Source organism: Uloborus diversus, chromosome 2 (assembly GCF_026930045.1).
Source record: "Uloborus diversus isolate 005 chromosome 2, Udiv.v.3.1, whole genome shotgun sequence".
NCBI classification, from domain to species: Eukaryota; Metazoa; Arthropoda; class Arachnida; order Araneae; family Uloboridae; genus Uloborus; species Uloborus diversus.
The window spans coordinates 141,772,970-141,789,155 of record NC_072732.1 but is presented as its reverse complement, the minus strand read 5'-3'; the positions used below and the strand labels follow the sequence as shown (position 1 = coordinate 141,789,155).

General features: G+C 34.9%; 1 protein-coding gene across 1 annotated transcript in view; it reads right to left on the bottom strand.

The window, feature by feature from the left end:
* The window catches only part of LOC129217377 (polycystin-2-like), a 73,758-nt gene that overhangs the window by 3,503 nt on the left and 54,069 nt on the right, over positions 1-16,186 (bottom strand). The window contains exons 7-16 of the mRNA XM_054851667.1: positions 13,356-13,518; positions 12,656-12,721; positions 11,115-11,345; positions 10,073-10,194; positions 9,853-9,973; positions 8,996-9,094; positions 8,750-8,880; positions 7,159-7,401; positions 4,956-5,103; positions 935-1,040 (exon numbers count right to left, since the gene is read on the bottom strand). Of these exons, the coding sequence (XP_054707642.1) occupies positions 936-1,040; positions 4,956-5,103; positions 7,159-7,401; positions 8,750-8,880; positions 8,996-9,094; positions 9,853-9,973; positions 10,073-10,194; positions 11,115-11,345; positions 12,656-12,721; positions 13,356-13,518 (1,429 nt within the window). The 3' untranslated portion in view covers position 935. The remainder of the gene's footprint in view (positions 1-934; positions 1,041-4,955; positions 5,104-7,158; positions 7,402-8,749; positions 8,881-8,995; positions 9,095-9,852; positions 9,974-10,072; positions 10,195-11,114; positions 11,346-12,655; positions 12,722-13,355; positions 13,519-16,186) is intronic.

The window sequence follows — 16,186 nt, the reverse complement described above, 5'->3', positions numbered from 1 at the left end:
CACGCAAAAACACTTTAAAAACCTTGAAATTTTTGAAAAACCACTCTATGCACACATATAATTTTAAAAACTTGTTAACTATATTTTCCCTCAAAAGGTGTTATTGACTGCAAGTGAAAAGTCGTGCGAGTCACAAAACGCTGCATTTCATAGCTCGGTGAATATTGGTCATACTAATTTCAAACTTTTTGTGTTGGAATTATTTTTCAGTGGAGATTATTTCCCTAAACATAAGTTTGGGGACCTGGGGGCCATATAAAAATTTAAATTTTGTATTTTTTGACTCATTTTTATTTTTACTGCAAACTTTCAATATTTTAACCTTGCATCTGATTTTGAACATTTTTGCAATTGGAAGTATACATCTAGCACTAACGGTTGCGAAAATAAAAGTCTTGCAGGTCAAAACGGAACACTCTGTATAAATGTGCTAATTATAGTTAAAGTTTTAAATGCTAATAAGTGAAATCTACAAAGTATATACTGTACACATAAGCACATAGATAAGGTTATCTAAAAAATATATATTCTAAATTTGTTCCAGTTTTAAGCATTACAAATCAAAAATCATAACTCTGTAAGAGACATTTTTTAAAAATTTTGACACAGCTGCAAAGAAACGTATCACGAGCTGCACATCTGGGTGCTGCTAGTGCAAATAACAATAAATAAAAGTAGTAACCATCGTACTTGTATTAATATTCTGAATACATCCTAATAAACAAACATTCATTGAGAAAAACATGGTTTAAGAAGAGAGAAGGTCGAAAAAAACGAAGAGAATTTTTCTAATGACAAATGAAGTGCGTACAATCAAAAACTTGAGCATCATTCATATTATCCAGCTGCAGAAAAATATTGCCGAAGTATGATTTTCGTAGACTTTTAAATTGAACTTTATCATATAAAAGAAAATAAAGATATTGATAAGAACCTTATCGATGCATATTGAGTGATTGATCAGAATCCCAACGCTGCAGTTCTTCTTTAACTAGCTGTTCCATTTGCTGACGTTTGGCTCTTTCGTCAAGATTTTCACTCTGAAAGGTATAGTTTTTAACATCAAAATGAGAAAATAAAGATCAGTTTTTTTTATGGGTTATAAAAGGTTTCAAAAACACAGTTATACTGACTTACAAATTGAAATATATGCCAGTGTGCAAAACTTAATGATTGAATTATTTTACAAAATTATCGAATAGAAGACCTGACATTCAGATTATAGAGGCAAACTTAATGCGATTATTGTTAACATTTATAGTTCATTAATTTTTCAATTAGGTTATACTGCGATATGCAAACCTGAACTTACAAGATTTCTCTATTTTATTATGCATTGCCAAAAATGTCCAATCGAATAAATAAACTGTTGGAAGTGGTCAATATTTCTACAGATCTTTTATGTGATTCCAGAGTTTCAATATGAATTTTAACCAAAAATGTATTTATACTTAGCGATTTAAGTGGCACATGTAATGCATTATCACAAATTAATTCTATCAATTTGCCTTGTTCCAAATCAGTCTTTCTTGTTGTTCAACTAACTGGTTTTAACTCCAGATATTTTCTCTGTGCATATCGTCCTCTCTTGGGCACTATTCATCAAATACGGAACTATGAGTGCCGTTACGAACATAACAAGTTTTTGAATTGTTAATAATTATGCTGGCTTCATTAATTTTCACTGATTATGAGTCAAACATAGCATAGTTTTTTTTTTCTTTTGCACGTTTGTACCAAGTTAGGTTTTTTTTTTTTTTTTTTTTTTTTTGAACGCCTCTTTTTAAAATTCCCAAATCGAAAGGGATAGGATTATTTCATTCCAACTCTAAATTAAGTCGTCTTTACTAATAATAAAGCTGAAAGTCTGTGTCTCTGGAACTCTGTATGTCTGTTACGCGCATAGCGTCTAGACAATTCGGCCGATTTTCATGATATTTAACATAGAATTAGTTCGTATCATAGGGTTAGCGGTGAGCACCTCGAAGCGATGTTTCGAAAATTCGATTTTGTTCTTTTTCTATTCCAATTTTAAGAAAAATTTACCGAGCAAATGATCATGATGTGGACGCGTAAATTACCAAATTATCATAACGTGGAACCGTAACATGGGCAAGCAAATGAACATAGCGAATTGGTGAGAAATTCATCATCCATTATTTGTAAATATACAGCGAAACCAAATGAACTTTTAATTTTCTACTACGGGCAAAGCTGTGCAGGTACCGCTAGTTAGAAATACAGTTGATCTCGCTTTTAACGAGCCCTGATTTAACGAAACCTGGATTTAGCGAGGAAATTAGAAAGATTTGGTTGATACAATGTGAAGTCAACGAGAGCATAACTCGCTTTTACCGAGCAAACCCCGCTTAATTCGAGCAATATTCTTTTATCCATAAAATTTCTATTGACTTTCAGTTCAGCTTATCCTTTCTTGAAAACAATTCTGTAGCATTCTGAAGTCAACTGAAAGTTAGTGATAAGGCATAAACCATGAGAGCAAGGATATTGTAACTCAAGGATAGCGATTGCTGATTTGTGTGCTGCATCAGTTGGTGACCTTTTGGTACAGTATCATTCCTGAATGTTGTTTCTGTAGAAGAGCATAGCATATGGTACAGAAAACATATGTACAGGGATTAAAATGAAAATGAATTTTATTTAATAATATTTTTATTAATGAATAACCTCCTCTTAAAAAAAAAAAATTGCTTCATGTTAAATAAATACAACTTAGGTATTAACACAGGATTTAAACATGCTTACAAGGATATTTCAACTCAAATTTAAGCTAATTTTGACGAAAAAAAATATGGAAAGCAACGAAGATAACGACAAATGGGAAGAACTTCAAAAGGAAGAATCCTCAACAAACACAAAAACTTTTGATCTGTGGAAATCATTTTCAAAATCAGGGGTGCAAATGACCATGGTTTTTGGGCGATGAGCACTCCTCGAACAATATAAAACAAGAAAGACACAATAAGCGAGTTCAATGCAAAATAAACAACTGTTTGGTACTGTGCTGAAGTTCTGAAATTATAAAAACAAAGCAAAAATGTCCTAATTCTTTGGAGCTTTGGGCGAACCCGTTTTTTTAAGAGCACTCGGTTATAACGAGCAAATATCGCGGTCCTTTCGCTCTCGTTATAACCGAGTTATTGAGCACAGGGGTTCACAGACTTAAATTCAACCAATTGAAATAATTCTTCAAATTGCCTTAAAGTCTTTTATACGGCAATTAGTACACGAATTACTGCAATAAGAAAAAAAAAACTTCGATTGGTATGCAATTTTTTGTGTATTCAGTAACACAAAATCAGAGCTTTTGTTCATTAGGATCAGTAATTCTGCTGAGAAAAACTTCTCTACATAGTATAAAATGAAGTCTCCAAAAAGCGTCTGTGTGTTTGAACTCGCAAAACTCGAGAAGGTCTCGGGTTCGATCCCCGCTGGTTGAAGACCCACCGTCGTCATTAAAGGGGACTGGGCGACGTTAAATATGCTCGTGGTCTCAATGTCCTCCAAGTGAAACGATACCTCTGGGGGTGCTAGCACCAGGTAGCTATTAGCTCCTGGACTAGTTCTAAATTCTCATTAACTGTTCGATCCGGTGATGGTGCTGCCATCTATCGGTATATAAAATAATGGAGGCAAGGCACTTAGTATGCAGTCCTCGACATAAATACAGTTGTAGTCAGTTGTGACTCTTGAATAGAATAGAATAGAAAACTCGAGAACTACCCGGCCGATTTTGCTGAATCTCTACATAGTATAAAATGAAGTCTCCAAAAAGCGTCTGTGTGTTTGAACTCGCAAAACTCCAGAACTACCCGGCCGATTTTGCTGAATCTCTACATAGTATAAAATGAAGTCTCCAAAAAGCGTCTGTGTGTTTGAACTCGCAAAACTCGAGAACTACCCGGCCGATTTTGCTGAAATTTTTACAATTTGTTCCTTTAAGCTCTGAGAAGGTTTACAGGCCAGTTCGAAAAGAATTCGATGAATAGTTCTTTTTTATTCCAATTTAGGCCCAAATTTCGCGTAAATTCCAGAATATGGGAGTAAAAAATTACTTGCACATATTAATATTACGTATCGTTGGAAAGAGTAGAATTTCTCGCGTTCCATGCAATTTGTTTCAATGCTCTAATTGACTTACGCCGGGAATTATTTGCATTTTTAGCTCGAATTTCTTTAGACTTAGCTGAAATTTAGGCACTACTTTCTTCATTAAAACTATCCAATAAAAAGCGAAGGAATTGACCCACAGTTTTCTTTTTGACACCATTCAAAAGAGCTGCTTTTTTTTACTCCAGATCTAACTCGACCTATGGTCGAAAGTTTAACCCTCTATCTTCATTAGAAAAAAAGTTACAAGCGAATTAAATGATGTTCAAAAATCTGTTCTCTATTCAAGTTTTTAACCATTTTATTTTGCGTTTCCACGGTAACGCTTTTTAAATACATTGTTTATATTTCCATCTTTCTCATTTTCAATTCTTAAACTTATTTTATTTTGTGTTTCCATGGTTTCGCTTTTTAAATACATCGATCTCATTTTGTTTTAATTTCTTAAAAGTATTTTAATATCTGTCGTCATTGTTTGGAGGGGAAATTTTGCATGATGGTTTTTTTCCTTTATTTATGCCTGATTGTTGAATATACGTCACTCGACAAAATTTTTGTTTTCAAAGTAGACAGGGCAAAGCTGGACAATGCAGCTAGTATCTATATAATCTATTTAAGTCTATTGTGATAAATTAACAACTTCAATTCATCACTATCTCAAAAATACGAATTTTATTTCAATTGGTTCTAGAAGTATTAATGAGCAAACGGTGCATACATTTCTTCGAACTCCTCATAATTTTACTATGCAGTTTGGTTGTTTAATTATCTTCAATAATAATAATAATAATAATAATAATAATAAATAAATAAACAACACGTACCTCTGAAATAGAGTTGAGGATCTTGTTCATGTTTTCACGTCTTTTCACTTTAGCTTTCTCCATTCCTTCCATCTTGACCAAAACAGCATCAATTTTAGATACTATGCTGCCGATGGAATGTTCCATACGATCCACTCGACGAGTAAGACTGCACAAAAGTGAAGATAGACAAAATTAGAAATAATGATTTCATTGCATAAATATTTGATTTAAAATGGAATTTAAGTGTAGTTTTCAAGTGAAAGTTAATACTTTGTGAAAAATCAATCGGTAAGTTCCAGTGAAAATTATATTTTGGCTTCTATATTTTACTTTGTAAAGGGGTTTTTATTTAGAAATTATGCGATAACTTGCTTTATGTACTTTTCCCTTTAAAAATATTAAACTTCTTTTTGAAAAATGTGTTTTAGTTTATCCTAACTCCCCCCCCCCTTATGCTTAAAAAGAAATATTGCTTTTCAGTAAATTATAAGAGGAGCGATTATAAACTGCATTGCTGGGTGTAAACTTGTAATCCATAGTTAAGTATTAGAACATTAACATTTAATTATTATCGAAGTATGGACTAAAAATCATAGAAGCTTTCTTTATACAAACTCTGAAGTCATTGTTGCATAACTATACTAAACAAACTCTTAATGGAAAAACATGTACAATACTTGCGTACATATTTTAAGAAAATTCTAGACTATTATTTTTCAAAAGGGGTTTAAGTTTTAAAAAGTTAAGAAACATTTTTACATCAAAATATCGATCTTTAACGCAGGCTGCCAATGTGTATGAAAACACTCAGTAGAGACAGTCTACTAATAACGATGGTCTTCAACACGCTCAAGAAGTTAATGTGACCATGACTTTTCTCCAACAACTCTTTACGTTTTAACGTAAAGCCTTAGGACTGACATATGCCATGAGAGAAGAACGGTAATTTCCAGGGCATTGTCTGTTAAATAATGTAAAATTAATGATGTGCGGATTATACACTGCCGCGGATTATCTATGTTTTTTTCCTCTCACCATCTAACCATTGATCCTCTATAGCATTCACTAATAGAGACGGCTTCTTTGCCAGTAGGGTTGTTTATTTTACGTTGCTTGAATTTTCCATTTACTTGATTCAAGCTATGTAAAATGAACAACCCTGCAAGAAAAGAAGAAGCAGTCTTCATTTGCAGTAACCGTTTACCGATTACTGACTTAGCGCCTTGCCCTTATTCTTTGTCTAAAAGCAATTAGTGTACTATTATTACGATTTCAAGAAGGAACATACTTTTCAGATTAATTCTGATTATTCTCAGAAATTAATACTTCCTCACATTTTTAGTTTAGTTGCTAAATTTCTGTGAGATCAAAACGAACTTCGTCTTTTGTCATCGTATTATCCGCGGCTTATACGCCGCCGCGATAGCACACTGGCAATTACGGTACCAGTTTCTTCTTTCCATGCCAAAATCGATCCCAGACAAGGACGGGACTAGAATTCTTTCAATCGTAAAAGGTTTATTTTTTACTTACTACGAATCTGATGTGTACATTGGTGGGAGGGGGTTGCCACATCATTTTTATCAAAAAAATGACTAAAATTTAGAGATTTTTCCTAGGAGGTTTTCGAACTTATTTCTTACCTTTTCCGTTAAAAGAAGTAGTCTAAAATTGCGTTTTAGAGCTCTAATTTTGTGATAATTTAGGGGGAATATTTCAACCCCCCTCTCCCTAACATCATCGAAGGTCGTCGAAAATTATGTTTTTTGGGATCTCAGTTTCGAAAAATTCCCGGAAGAAGGTCACTGATTTCATTAGTTCCCTCGTACTACCTGAGATGTCTACAATCGCGTATTTAAGGCTTCAATTTTACAAAATGTCCTGGAGGAAGGCCTCCAAACTTCTTCTTATAACATCACCAAAGATCTTCTCGCCTTGCTGGAACTTCAATGCTGAAAAGTTTTCGGGAGGGAGATTCGAGCCAGATTCCTTTCCATAACGTCATCAAAGATGGCCTACACTTGCGTTTTAGGAATTTAATTCGGAAAACTGCCTGTGGGGGGGGGGGGGGGGAAGGGGACTGCCTGGGATCAAGGACAGAGCGATCGGCCCTGTCCTTGACCCCAGGTAGTCTGGATGAAAGATTGTGGTTCTAAAAATTAGACCATACGGAACTTTTGTGCCTATGACTACAAAAAAAGAAAGTGAAAAGTGAACTTACACGTTGAACTCGTCAGCTGGCACTCCCGATCCGTTGCCCCTGCCACCTATCATCGCGGTCGGTGGTCGGGAAGGATCCGAAGCGATCATGCTCTGCTGGTTGTTGATTTCGTCGTCCAACTGTATCTTCTGTCCTTCGAGATCGGCGAACATCTGTTGCATTTCCTTTTCGTCCAACTCGCGGTTTCCATCCATATCGTACTTGGCGAACAGCATCTCAATCTCCATCTCCGAAAGATTGCGCCTGTGAGGATGAATACTGTTAGAGAGGGACCGATTTAGACTAGTGGTCCCCAGGTAGGACCCGATCAAAAGATGATGCCCAAGCGTAAATAGGGGAAATAATTTCTTGAATAATTCTCTATTTGTTACGTCATCATTATCAATTATCAGATTTATCCATTAACCATCAATAATTCTTTTATTCCAATTTAAAGCATTTTCTTTTAAATTTGCTATCGAAATGACACTATTTTTGAACACACTAAAGTTTTTGCTATTCGAATGCCTCCCCCCTTTTTTGTGCGGTATATGATGCACAGTATGAGATTCCAATTCCGGAAGACTTTAAATCCGGAACTTTTTTTCTTAAAAAAAATCAAAATTGAACTTCAGGTTTAAAAGTTCAAAACTGTTAAGATTTGGTACTTACTTGTTGAAAACACTACCTTCAGATCAGCTTTTTTTTTTTTTTAACGTTTTTCAATGCCACGTGCCACACGTAAATAAGCGTTTTGCTGCGATTGTGCGATTGTTCTTTTAAAGCATCCACTTTCAGTTGCAACAATTCTTTTTTTCTTCTCATAAGTATGCAGTACAAAGCATGTTGAACAAAAGTATAAAATTATTTTTAGTAAAAATATGATTTATTTATTGTATCGATCGGCACATTGCGTAACAATAAAAAGCAACATCCGCGGTCGCTGGAAATAATCTCTGACTTTTGTTTTAGCATAATGAAGTATACTTTCATTCAGATTGATCAAAAAATAAAAGAAATTTAGCGGAATATTAGCGAAACCAGGAAAAACGTGATAAACACCGCTCGGCAGGGAAATTTTCACTTTTTTTTTTTTGAGTCGGAATCCAAAATCGGGACAATACCGAAATCTGGAAAGGTCCTGGCCCTGAGCATTCCGGATTTGGGGTCCCATACTGTAATTGATTTGAAGTTTCATTGTTAATTTTAATAGGAATAATAATTTTAACCGCTTTCACGCACACATTAAGTTGATAGTAAAAAAAAATAGTTTGCTAAAAAATTTAAACATATTCTAAATAAATATTAACTACTATGCTACACTGAAATATGTAGATTATTAAAAATGCTACAAAAGTTTTGAAAGTAACATGAAAAGTATTAGAAACAGCACAAACTATTTTTTTTCTCAGAAAATGAATACATTCATCTTTCTGAATATATTTAAACAATTAGCTATTTTTAGTACCCTTTTTTTACTATTAACTCAACGACTTTTGGAAACTTTTTTGACATTCTTTTTGTTATTTATGCATTATGAGAATTGGTTAAATTATTTTCTAACAAGAACAAACACTTTGGGGTGCAAAAATAAAAATAAAACGATACTTACGCTTTCAGCTGTTGTCGAACTTCTTGGTATGACAGTTTCTTATCCCCATCTGAGTCGGCAAAGCGCAACGCATTTTGGATATCTTGAATCTTGTCTCGTTTCCCAAGTTTTCCAAGAATGTTGTTGTAACCCTATGAAAATATGTTACCAACATTGTTGTTACGCTTATTTATTTTTTCAAACATGTAAAAAAAAATTACAGTACAGTTATAATATCATTATTAATAAATGGTAAATGGAGCTTACTTTCTTGAAGAAGTCTGCAATTTCAAACTCACTGTTGGAAGAAGCGATCTCGGATTTTACTTCAGCATATGTGTCATTAATAATGGCCAAGAACATGTTCTGAAAACAAAAAAGAAAATATTGAAAGAACATTCTAAAAATATAATTTTTTCATATTTTCTGAGGAAAAAATTTTAGCTAGTAAAAAACAAATTCAGATTTATAGGTTTCAATCCCGTTTCTGTTTTTATCCAAAACTTATATGCGGATGTTTCCTTCTTTTTCTTAAGGTAAAACATTCATTTTTTGCTTAAAAATATTTAATCTGTTTCAGAAACTATAGGACTGGGAAATTATAGTTAAAACGTGGTTTCTTAATTTACTTTAATGAAGCTGATTTTACAACGCCCCTCTTTCCCCAATAAATTGTAAACTGTTATCTGTAGTTTCGTTCCATTATTCGTTAAAATGCGCCATTTTGGACTCAGACTGTCATATTATGGCAGAAAAAATAATATACTCTTTCTTAAGAATCTGAAGGCAACCACCTCTTTTTCTTTCTTCTTTTCAAAAACGTTTCAAATAGATTTAAAGCTACTTTTGTTTTCTTTTTGTCATTAATTTACCTCAACTCATAGTTAAAAATTCATCCACTAATTTTGATAATTATTTCAAAGAAATGTTTAAACTAATTTCAGTGGTGTAAACAACAGAGAGGCAAAATATCAAATAGTTAATGCGATATCGTAGAAGAAATTCTGCAAACATTAAAATGTTAGTTCAACTATCGATAATTTTATGGAGCTAAGAACTTGTTAATTCAGCTTTTAATTGAATGTTCTAATTTCTATCAAAAGTATTCTATAACATAAACTTACCATCAGAACAAAGAATACGAAGAATATGTAACTCAAGAAATAAATAGGTCCTAATACACGATTGGCATTTTCCAAAGCTTCGAAGTCGAAGTCTCCAAGAATTAAACGTAACAAAGTGAATCTGTAAATCAGGATTTAAAAAAATTTCGAATTAATGTTTACAAACTAACAGTTATAACCTTTCATGACATTTTTAATAATAAAAAAAAAACCAACTTACACAGCGGTACCGAAAGTGCTGAATTCTTTGACAATACTTCCAAACAATAAATAACCCAACTGAGCAAAAGCAAAGAATACAATGAAGAACATGACGGCGAAGCCTCCAATGTCTTTTGAACACTAGGTTAGATTAGAAAATATTTTAAAATAAGTTATTACTTCAAACAGATAAATAAATTGGAAATAAAACATATTTGAAGCAAATTCAATAACGAATGTGTGCGTACTTGGGCATTTCTTATTAATTTCGAATCATACTTTCGATATGGTGCCAATTTTTTAACAAGAGAAATAATATGCTGACATTTTTGAAAAGTATTAAAACTACTGTTGGGAAGACTACAACTTTGAAAAATTTCCGCAGTTAAACCTCCTTTCCTTGTCACAATCAAAAATAATCCATTTTGCGTACTTGGAGTTTGAATTTCGAAAATTTATCGGGGGATGGCCCCCGAATCTCTTTTTCTCTCAACATCACCATAGATCGTCTAAAACTGAGTTTTTCAAACTACAATCTTGAAATTTTTCTGGAGGAGAGCCCCCTGAACCGCCATTTTCCTAAAATAATCAAATATAATGTACAACTCTATTTTGGGAATTTCTATTCCAAAAATTATCAAGGTAGGCTCCCCGGTTCCTCCCCCTCCCTCTCCCCACACGCAACATAAAAGATAATATAAAAACTTCTTTTTTAAAACCTTAATTTCAAAAAATTGCCGGGAAGTAGCCCCAAGCACCTTGATTTCTAACTATAACAATTAAGTTTATATTGCTAGTACTTAGGTTTAGAGTAATATGACTCCCTCCTAAACCAGAACCTAAATCTTCTCTCTCTCTTTCTCTCTTTCCGTCTGCATATTGAAACATGCGTTTGAAACAATTAATAGACCGCCAAACGCATACACCCTTCTAGTTTTTTGACCTGGCGACTGCCCTGTATGGCTCATCGAAAAGGCAACAAGGCGCTGCTGCTGCCCCCTGCCCAGAAAACGCTTAAATTATCACTAGATAATCTATTGCATATATTTTAGAATACTTACCCTTGACAAGGTAGATGAAAGTTGTGTCATGGTCTTATTGAAACTGATGTACTTAAATACTTTGATCCAAGCAATGAAAATATCTACTGCTACTGCGTTGTTGTACTGCATTTGCCAAAAACCTAGGAACTCGAAATCTGGGAAAATGTCCGGCTTGCTCAGCAGTTCCTCCAGCATGTTGTCCACTACAACTGTCCGGAAGGCAGAGAAGGCGATGCAAATGAGGGATACCTAAAATGTAACAACAAATATTGGAGAAATAAGCGCAATGAAAAAATTAAAAAATCTTAAGGGGCCGCGAATTTTTTTAAAAAGCTTTGTCGGTCCGCTGGTTAAAAAAGATTAAGAAACTCTGATCTAGAGACTTCTCCTTTCCAGGCATATTCAAGTTCTGTCACCAGATGTCCAACTTGACTGTTACTTTTTTTTTTTTCACTAATACCTTTACACGTAAATCATCAACAAACGCAATGAACTCTGTAAAAGTTGTTTTTCTGCCAGAGAAGTATCAATGCAGGGAAAACAGACCACCCTTGCTACAGGGGAGATCCACGGTGACAGACGTATGAATTGAATGGGTGGCAGGAAAAACGTTGTAGTATGTTAAAATTTTACATTATATTCATGTTTTTTCATGTCATTTTCATTCTATTCATGTTGGAAATAATCAGAGATTATTTTATCCCTTTTAATATGTGAATATGAAGATCTTCATTACTTAAATGTATTTATTATTTTTTAGATTGAACTGTGATCGGAAATAGCGAAATAAATTGTTCAAACTCATAGATGTCATATTTAACTGAGTCATAGATAGTAAGATTTTAAACTTGTTTTGAAACGTTGTATAATAACTAAACAATAACTTATTACAAATCGAAACTAATTTACCTACAACAGCCACTGATATCGATTTCATGAAGGGTAAAAGTTTAATGAAGAGTACTGTTTTATACATTTCAAAATCATTTTAAAGCCAATAAAAACTTTGTAGAATGAAATTTTCGTTATATAGAAGCACTTATGGGCTATCAATATAGAATTATTGTCCGTTTTTCACGAGAAGGCACTTCGCCCCGCTTCCTTGAACGTAGAGTTCCATTTTACGCGGGGGTGATCAGTAAACATATCCACGCGCTTCTAAATGAGTCAACTTTAACTTGGGCGTGCATTTTAATGTGTAAAAAAGTCTTAGTGTCCTTTACAGCCCTTTTTAGTTATTCTTACATTTTAGAAATTGCTGTTTTTGCAACAAAATGCTCTGAGAATATACCTTCTGCCGAAAACAGCGAAATGGAATCATCGGATAGCACATGACGAAGGCGGAGTCAAGTGCCTTCTCGTGGAAAACGAACAATACCTATCGGGCTGTCGTAACAACTCGTTTGGATACACTTGAAAAATGTTCTGCCTTTGAATGTAACTTTCTCCAACCCTTCCAATTCCACGCTCGTGCGAAATTTAATTTTATCCGTTATAAAAAAAAAAAAGAATTTCCCTCAAAACAGACACTCTACTGAAATAAAGCAGTTTATACTTACTCCAATTACAAGGAGATCCAGTATGTTCCAGACTTCGTAAAAATAAACACATCCATTTTTCTTGATCTGGAATGAATTAAAGAGATCAAAAGACAATGAATTTGTAAAATATTACTAATTAGGAGATTAATTATGCTTTAAATGTTGTGTGTACGCGTTTAAATGCAGTCATAAATGCTACAACGAAATTTTTTCATGCAAAAGTTACATCTACACAGATTGTACGATTTTGAAGGATTAGTTACATTTTAAAAAAAATGTTCATTTTAGTATGTTAAATGTTAATGTTTAAAAACTATTGAACGTATATTTTTAAATTTTAATTACGTTTGGGCAATTTTTTTTTTTTTTTTTTTGCAATTTCGCGTATACGTTATTCATTTTTTATTAAGGAAATTCTCAATCATTTGCCATCAGTAATTACTTGAAATGATCATATTGTAAAAGCAGGAACTGAAATTGGTCTTAACCGCATTTTCTTTTCCGAAGCGTATTATCTTATTGAAAGTGGTCATCGCTAATGGCCAATTTAACCAGATTACTCTCCATCGAAAACGACGAGTGAAATTTATTTTCCACTAGTTTAAAACAGAAAAAGAGATTAACAGAACTGCAAAAACGGGCTTTCCTTATTTTAGAGATAGCGGTCAAATTAGATTTTTAGAATTGATATTTTCTGTAAATTATAGATGATAAATACCTCGAGAGATTCTTCTACGATGTAGTATAAAATGAAGAATACGATGCACACTTCACAAGCCATAATAAAATAATCATAGGGATTGACATAACGAAGCAATTTTACAGTGCGAAAACTCCAGGACGGAATCATTCCTCCAGTAGCGGGAAATTCAAATACTAACCTGAAATGAAATACATAAACAGAATTTAATTGCTGATAACATAGAAAAACAGGTACAGAAAAACCATGGTTTCCGTGATTAAATGATGATTTACTAAACAGACAAAAACTAATTAAAATCACATTGTGACCGTTCAGTCACAACTGGCCGCTTGTCTAATAATAAGAGAAGTTGGAAAAGTGAAACCGCGCACCACAAAATTGCCAGCCTAGCTGGCACAGAACAATAACAACCGTTCAGGTTCAGTCACACCCGCAATATGTACAAATTATTATTTTTAAAATACATTTTTTTTAATTGCTACTTTATATTGAGAAGGTCGGCTGGTGGAGTGATTGTTGGGCGCTGGCCTTCTACGCCTGTGAACCCAGGTTCTGACCTGGGGTGGCCAGTCGGTGGATTTTCGAGATGCAGAAAATCATCAGTGCCAATGTCGTATGATTATACAGCATGTAAAAGATTCCTTGGATATTCGTTTGGCTTAGAATTCCCTCGGCAAAATTAAAATTCCTAGTGCAATTTCGCATCGAAAGAGGGCCCAGGTGCCTCCATCTAGTGGAAACTGGTGGTGTCCAAATTATCCGTGCCATTGACATCCGCGCCTTAATGGTGGCTCATGAAAGACTGGATGCCGTATCGGGGGATTGCACTAGGTCTGCCAAAGGTTAAATAGCCTAAAAAACGCAGCCCCCATTAGACGAAAAAAAAAAACTTTATATTGTGATGCATGATGGTTCCTTCGACTCAAATATTTATAAATTGAAACCAACTTTAAAACTCCGGGAACAAGTTGAAGATATATACTTAAAGATATGCATCAACATCCACGCAAAAAGAGAAAATTCTTATTAAAAAAAAGGAAGACTAAATTACCCATTAAATATATTTAAAAACACCCAAAAGTGATTTCTAACAGAATCTACACTCTATAACAAAAAAAATCGACGAACCAAGAAGCAATCATTCGATTGCTTTGAAATTTTGTATGCATGAGTGTTTTTACCAGATATGCAAATGATTAAAATTGGGTGTCCAATGAATGAATAGTTTGATCTCCAGCGCATCGAAACTGCGCATCCAGCAGATGTATATAAAGAGCAGTTCTTAAACAGTTGTTAAAACTTTCGGTTTGATTGCGATTCAGTTTACCTTTCAACAACCTAAGATTGCCTCGCCGCATGATTCGTGCTCATTACGAGCAACTGTCAGAGTTTAAAAAAGGTCGCATAGTTAGATTGAAAGAGGCCGGTTGGTCAAATCGGAGAATCGCTCGTCATTTGAGCCGAAGCGATGCGGCGATTCGAAGATGCTTGCAAGGATGGGTGGAAAATGGCAGATTTGAGCGTCAGGATCATAGTGGTCGACCTAGGGTCACAACAGATCGTGATGACAGAGTGATTGTCCGATCAGCTGTCATAGCTCTTTCTTCCTCTCTATGAACCATCAGACATTCAACCTAAACACCAGTGTCCATCGTGACCATTTACAGATGGTTGGGACAACGAAATATACGCTCGCGCCGACCGTTACGCCACCTGCCACTGACGCCTACATACTGCCGAGCCAGATTACAGTGGTGCATGGCTCGATCAGGTTGGAGTTGGAATGGTGCTGACTGGGGACGTGTAGCCTTTCGCGACGAATCCCGCTTCCAACTGTGTCATGACGATCATCGAAGACGTGTTCGGAGACACACAGGGTAGAGGGGGATCCTGGTTTCACTTATGCACGCCACACTGGCCCTCAACAAGGCATTATGGTCTGGGGTGCCATTTTCCTTTGATAACTGGACCCCTTTGGTCGTAATTAGAGGTACACTTACTGCACAGTGGTACGTCGACGACATCCTAAGACCTGTTTCGCTACCATTCCTTTTGCAGTACCCTCGGCTTGCTTCCAGCAGGAAAATGCCAGATGCAAGTGTTGCTATGAACTGTCTGCAAGCTTGTCAAACTCTTTCGTGGCCTGCCAGATCGCTAGATTTCTCTCCCATCGAGCATGTCTGGGATATGATGGGATGGCGATTGCAAGGAATATTGATAACCTCGTCCGACAATTGGAGCGGATTTGACCGGAAATACCGCAGGACACCCTCAGGGAGCTTTATCGGTGTTTGGCACGTCGTGCTTCAGCTTGTATCCAGACTAGAGGTGGGTCAATACCTTATTGAACTTGTTACTGAAACTCTGACATAAATTATTCAATTGTTCTGAGAATTTAATCATTTTCTATTCTGTGCACTGTCTTCCTATCCACCGATTTTCGTCTCAATCGGATCACTCCTTCTTGGTGCGTCGATTTTTTTTGTTATAGAATGTAATTCTATTGCTTTTCAAAGAGATATGAAGAATGCGAGCTTATTAGTCAGTTATTTATATTTACCGCAAGGAGTATGTGGTAAATGGAAAAACTTAAGTTGCACAGCAAAATAGCAGTAAAGGCGAAATTCCGACCAAATTCTGCATGACAGATTAGAGTAGTTGAAATCATTCAATTTGCATTTGTGCTTCTGCTAGGGAGGAAAATGCTAGATAGCTAACTTTTGCTAATCAACTTTTTTGGAGCCATCTTCAAAAAATGGTGAAACTTGCACAATTTGGAAACGCCTGAGATTTTTAAAATGTCCAACCTATGTCACTTCTAGTGGCCATTCGCTAATAGTTTAGTT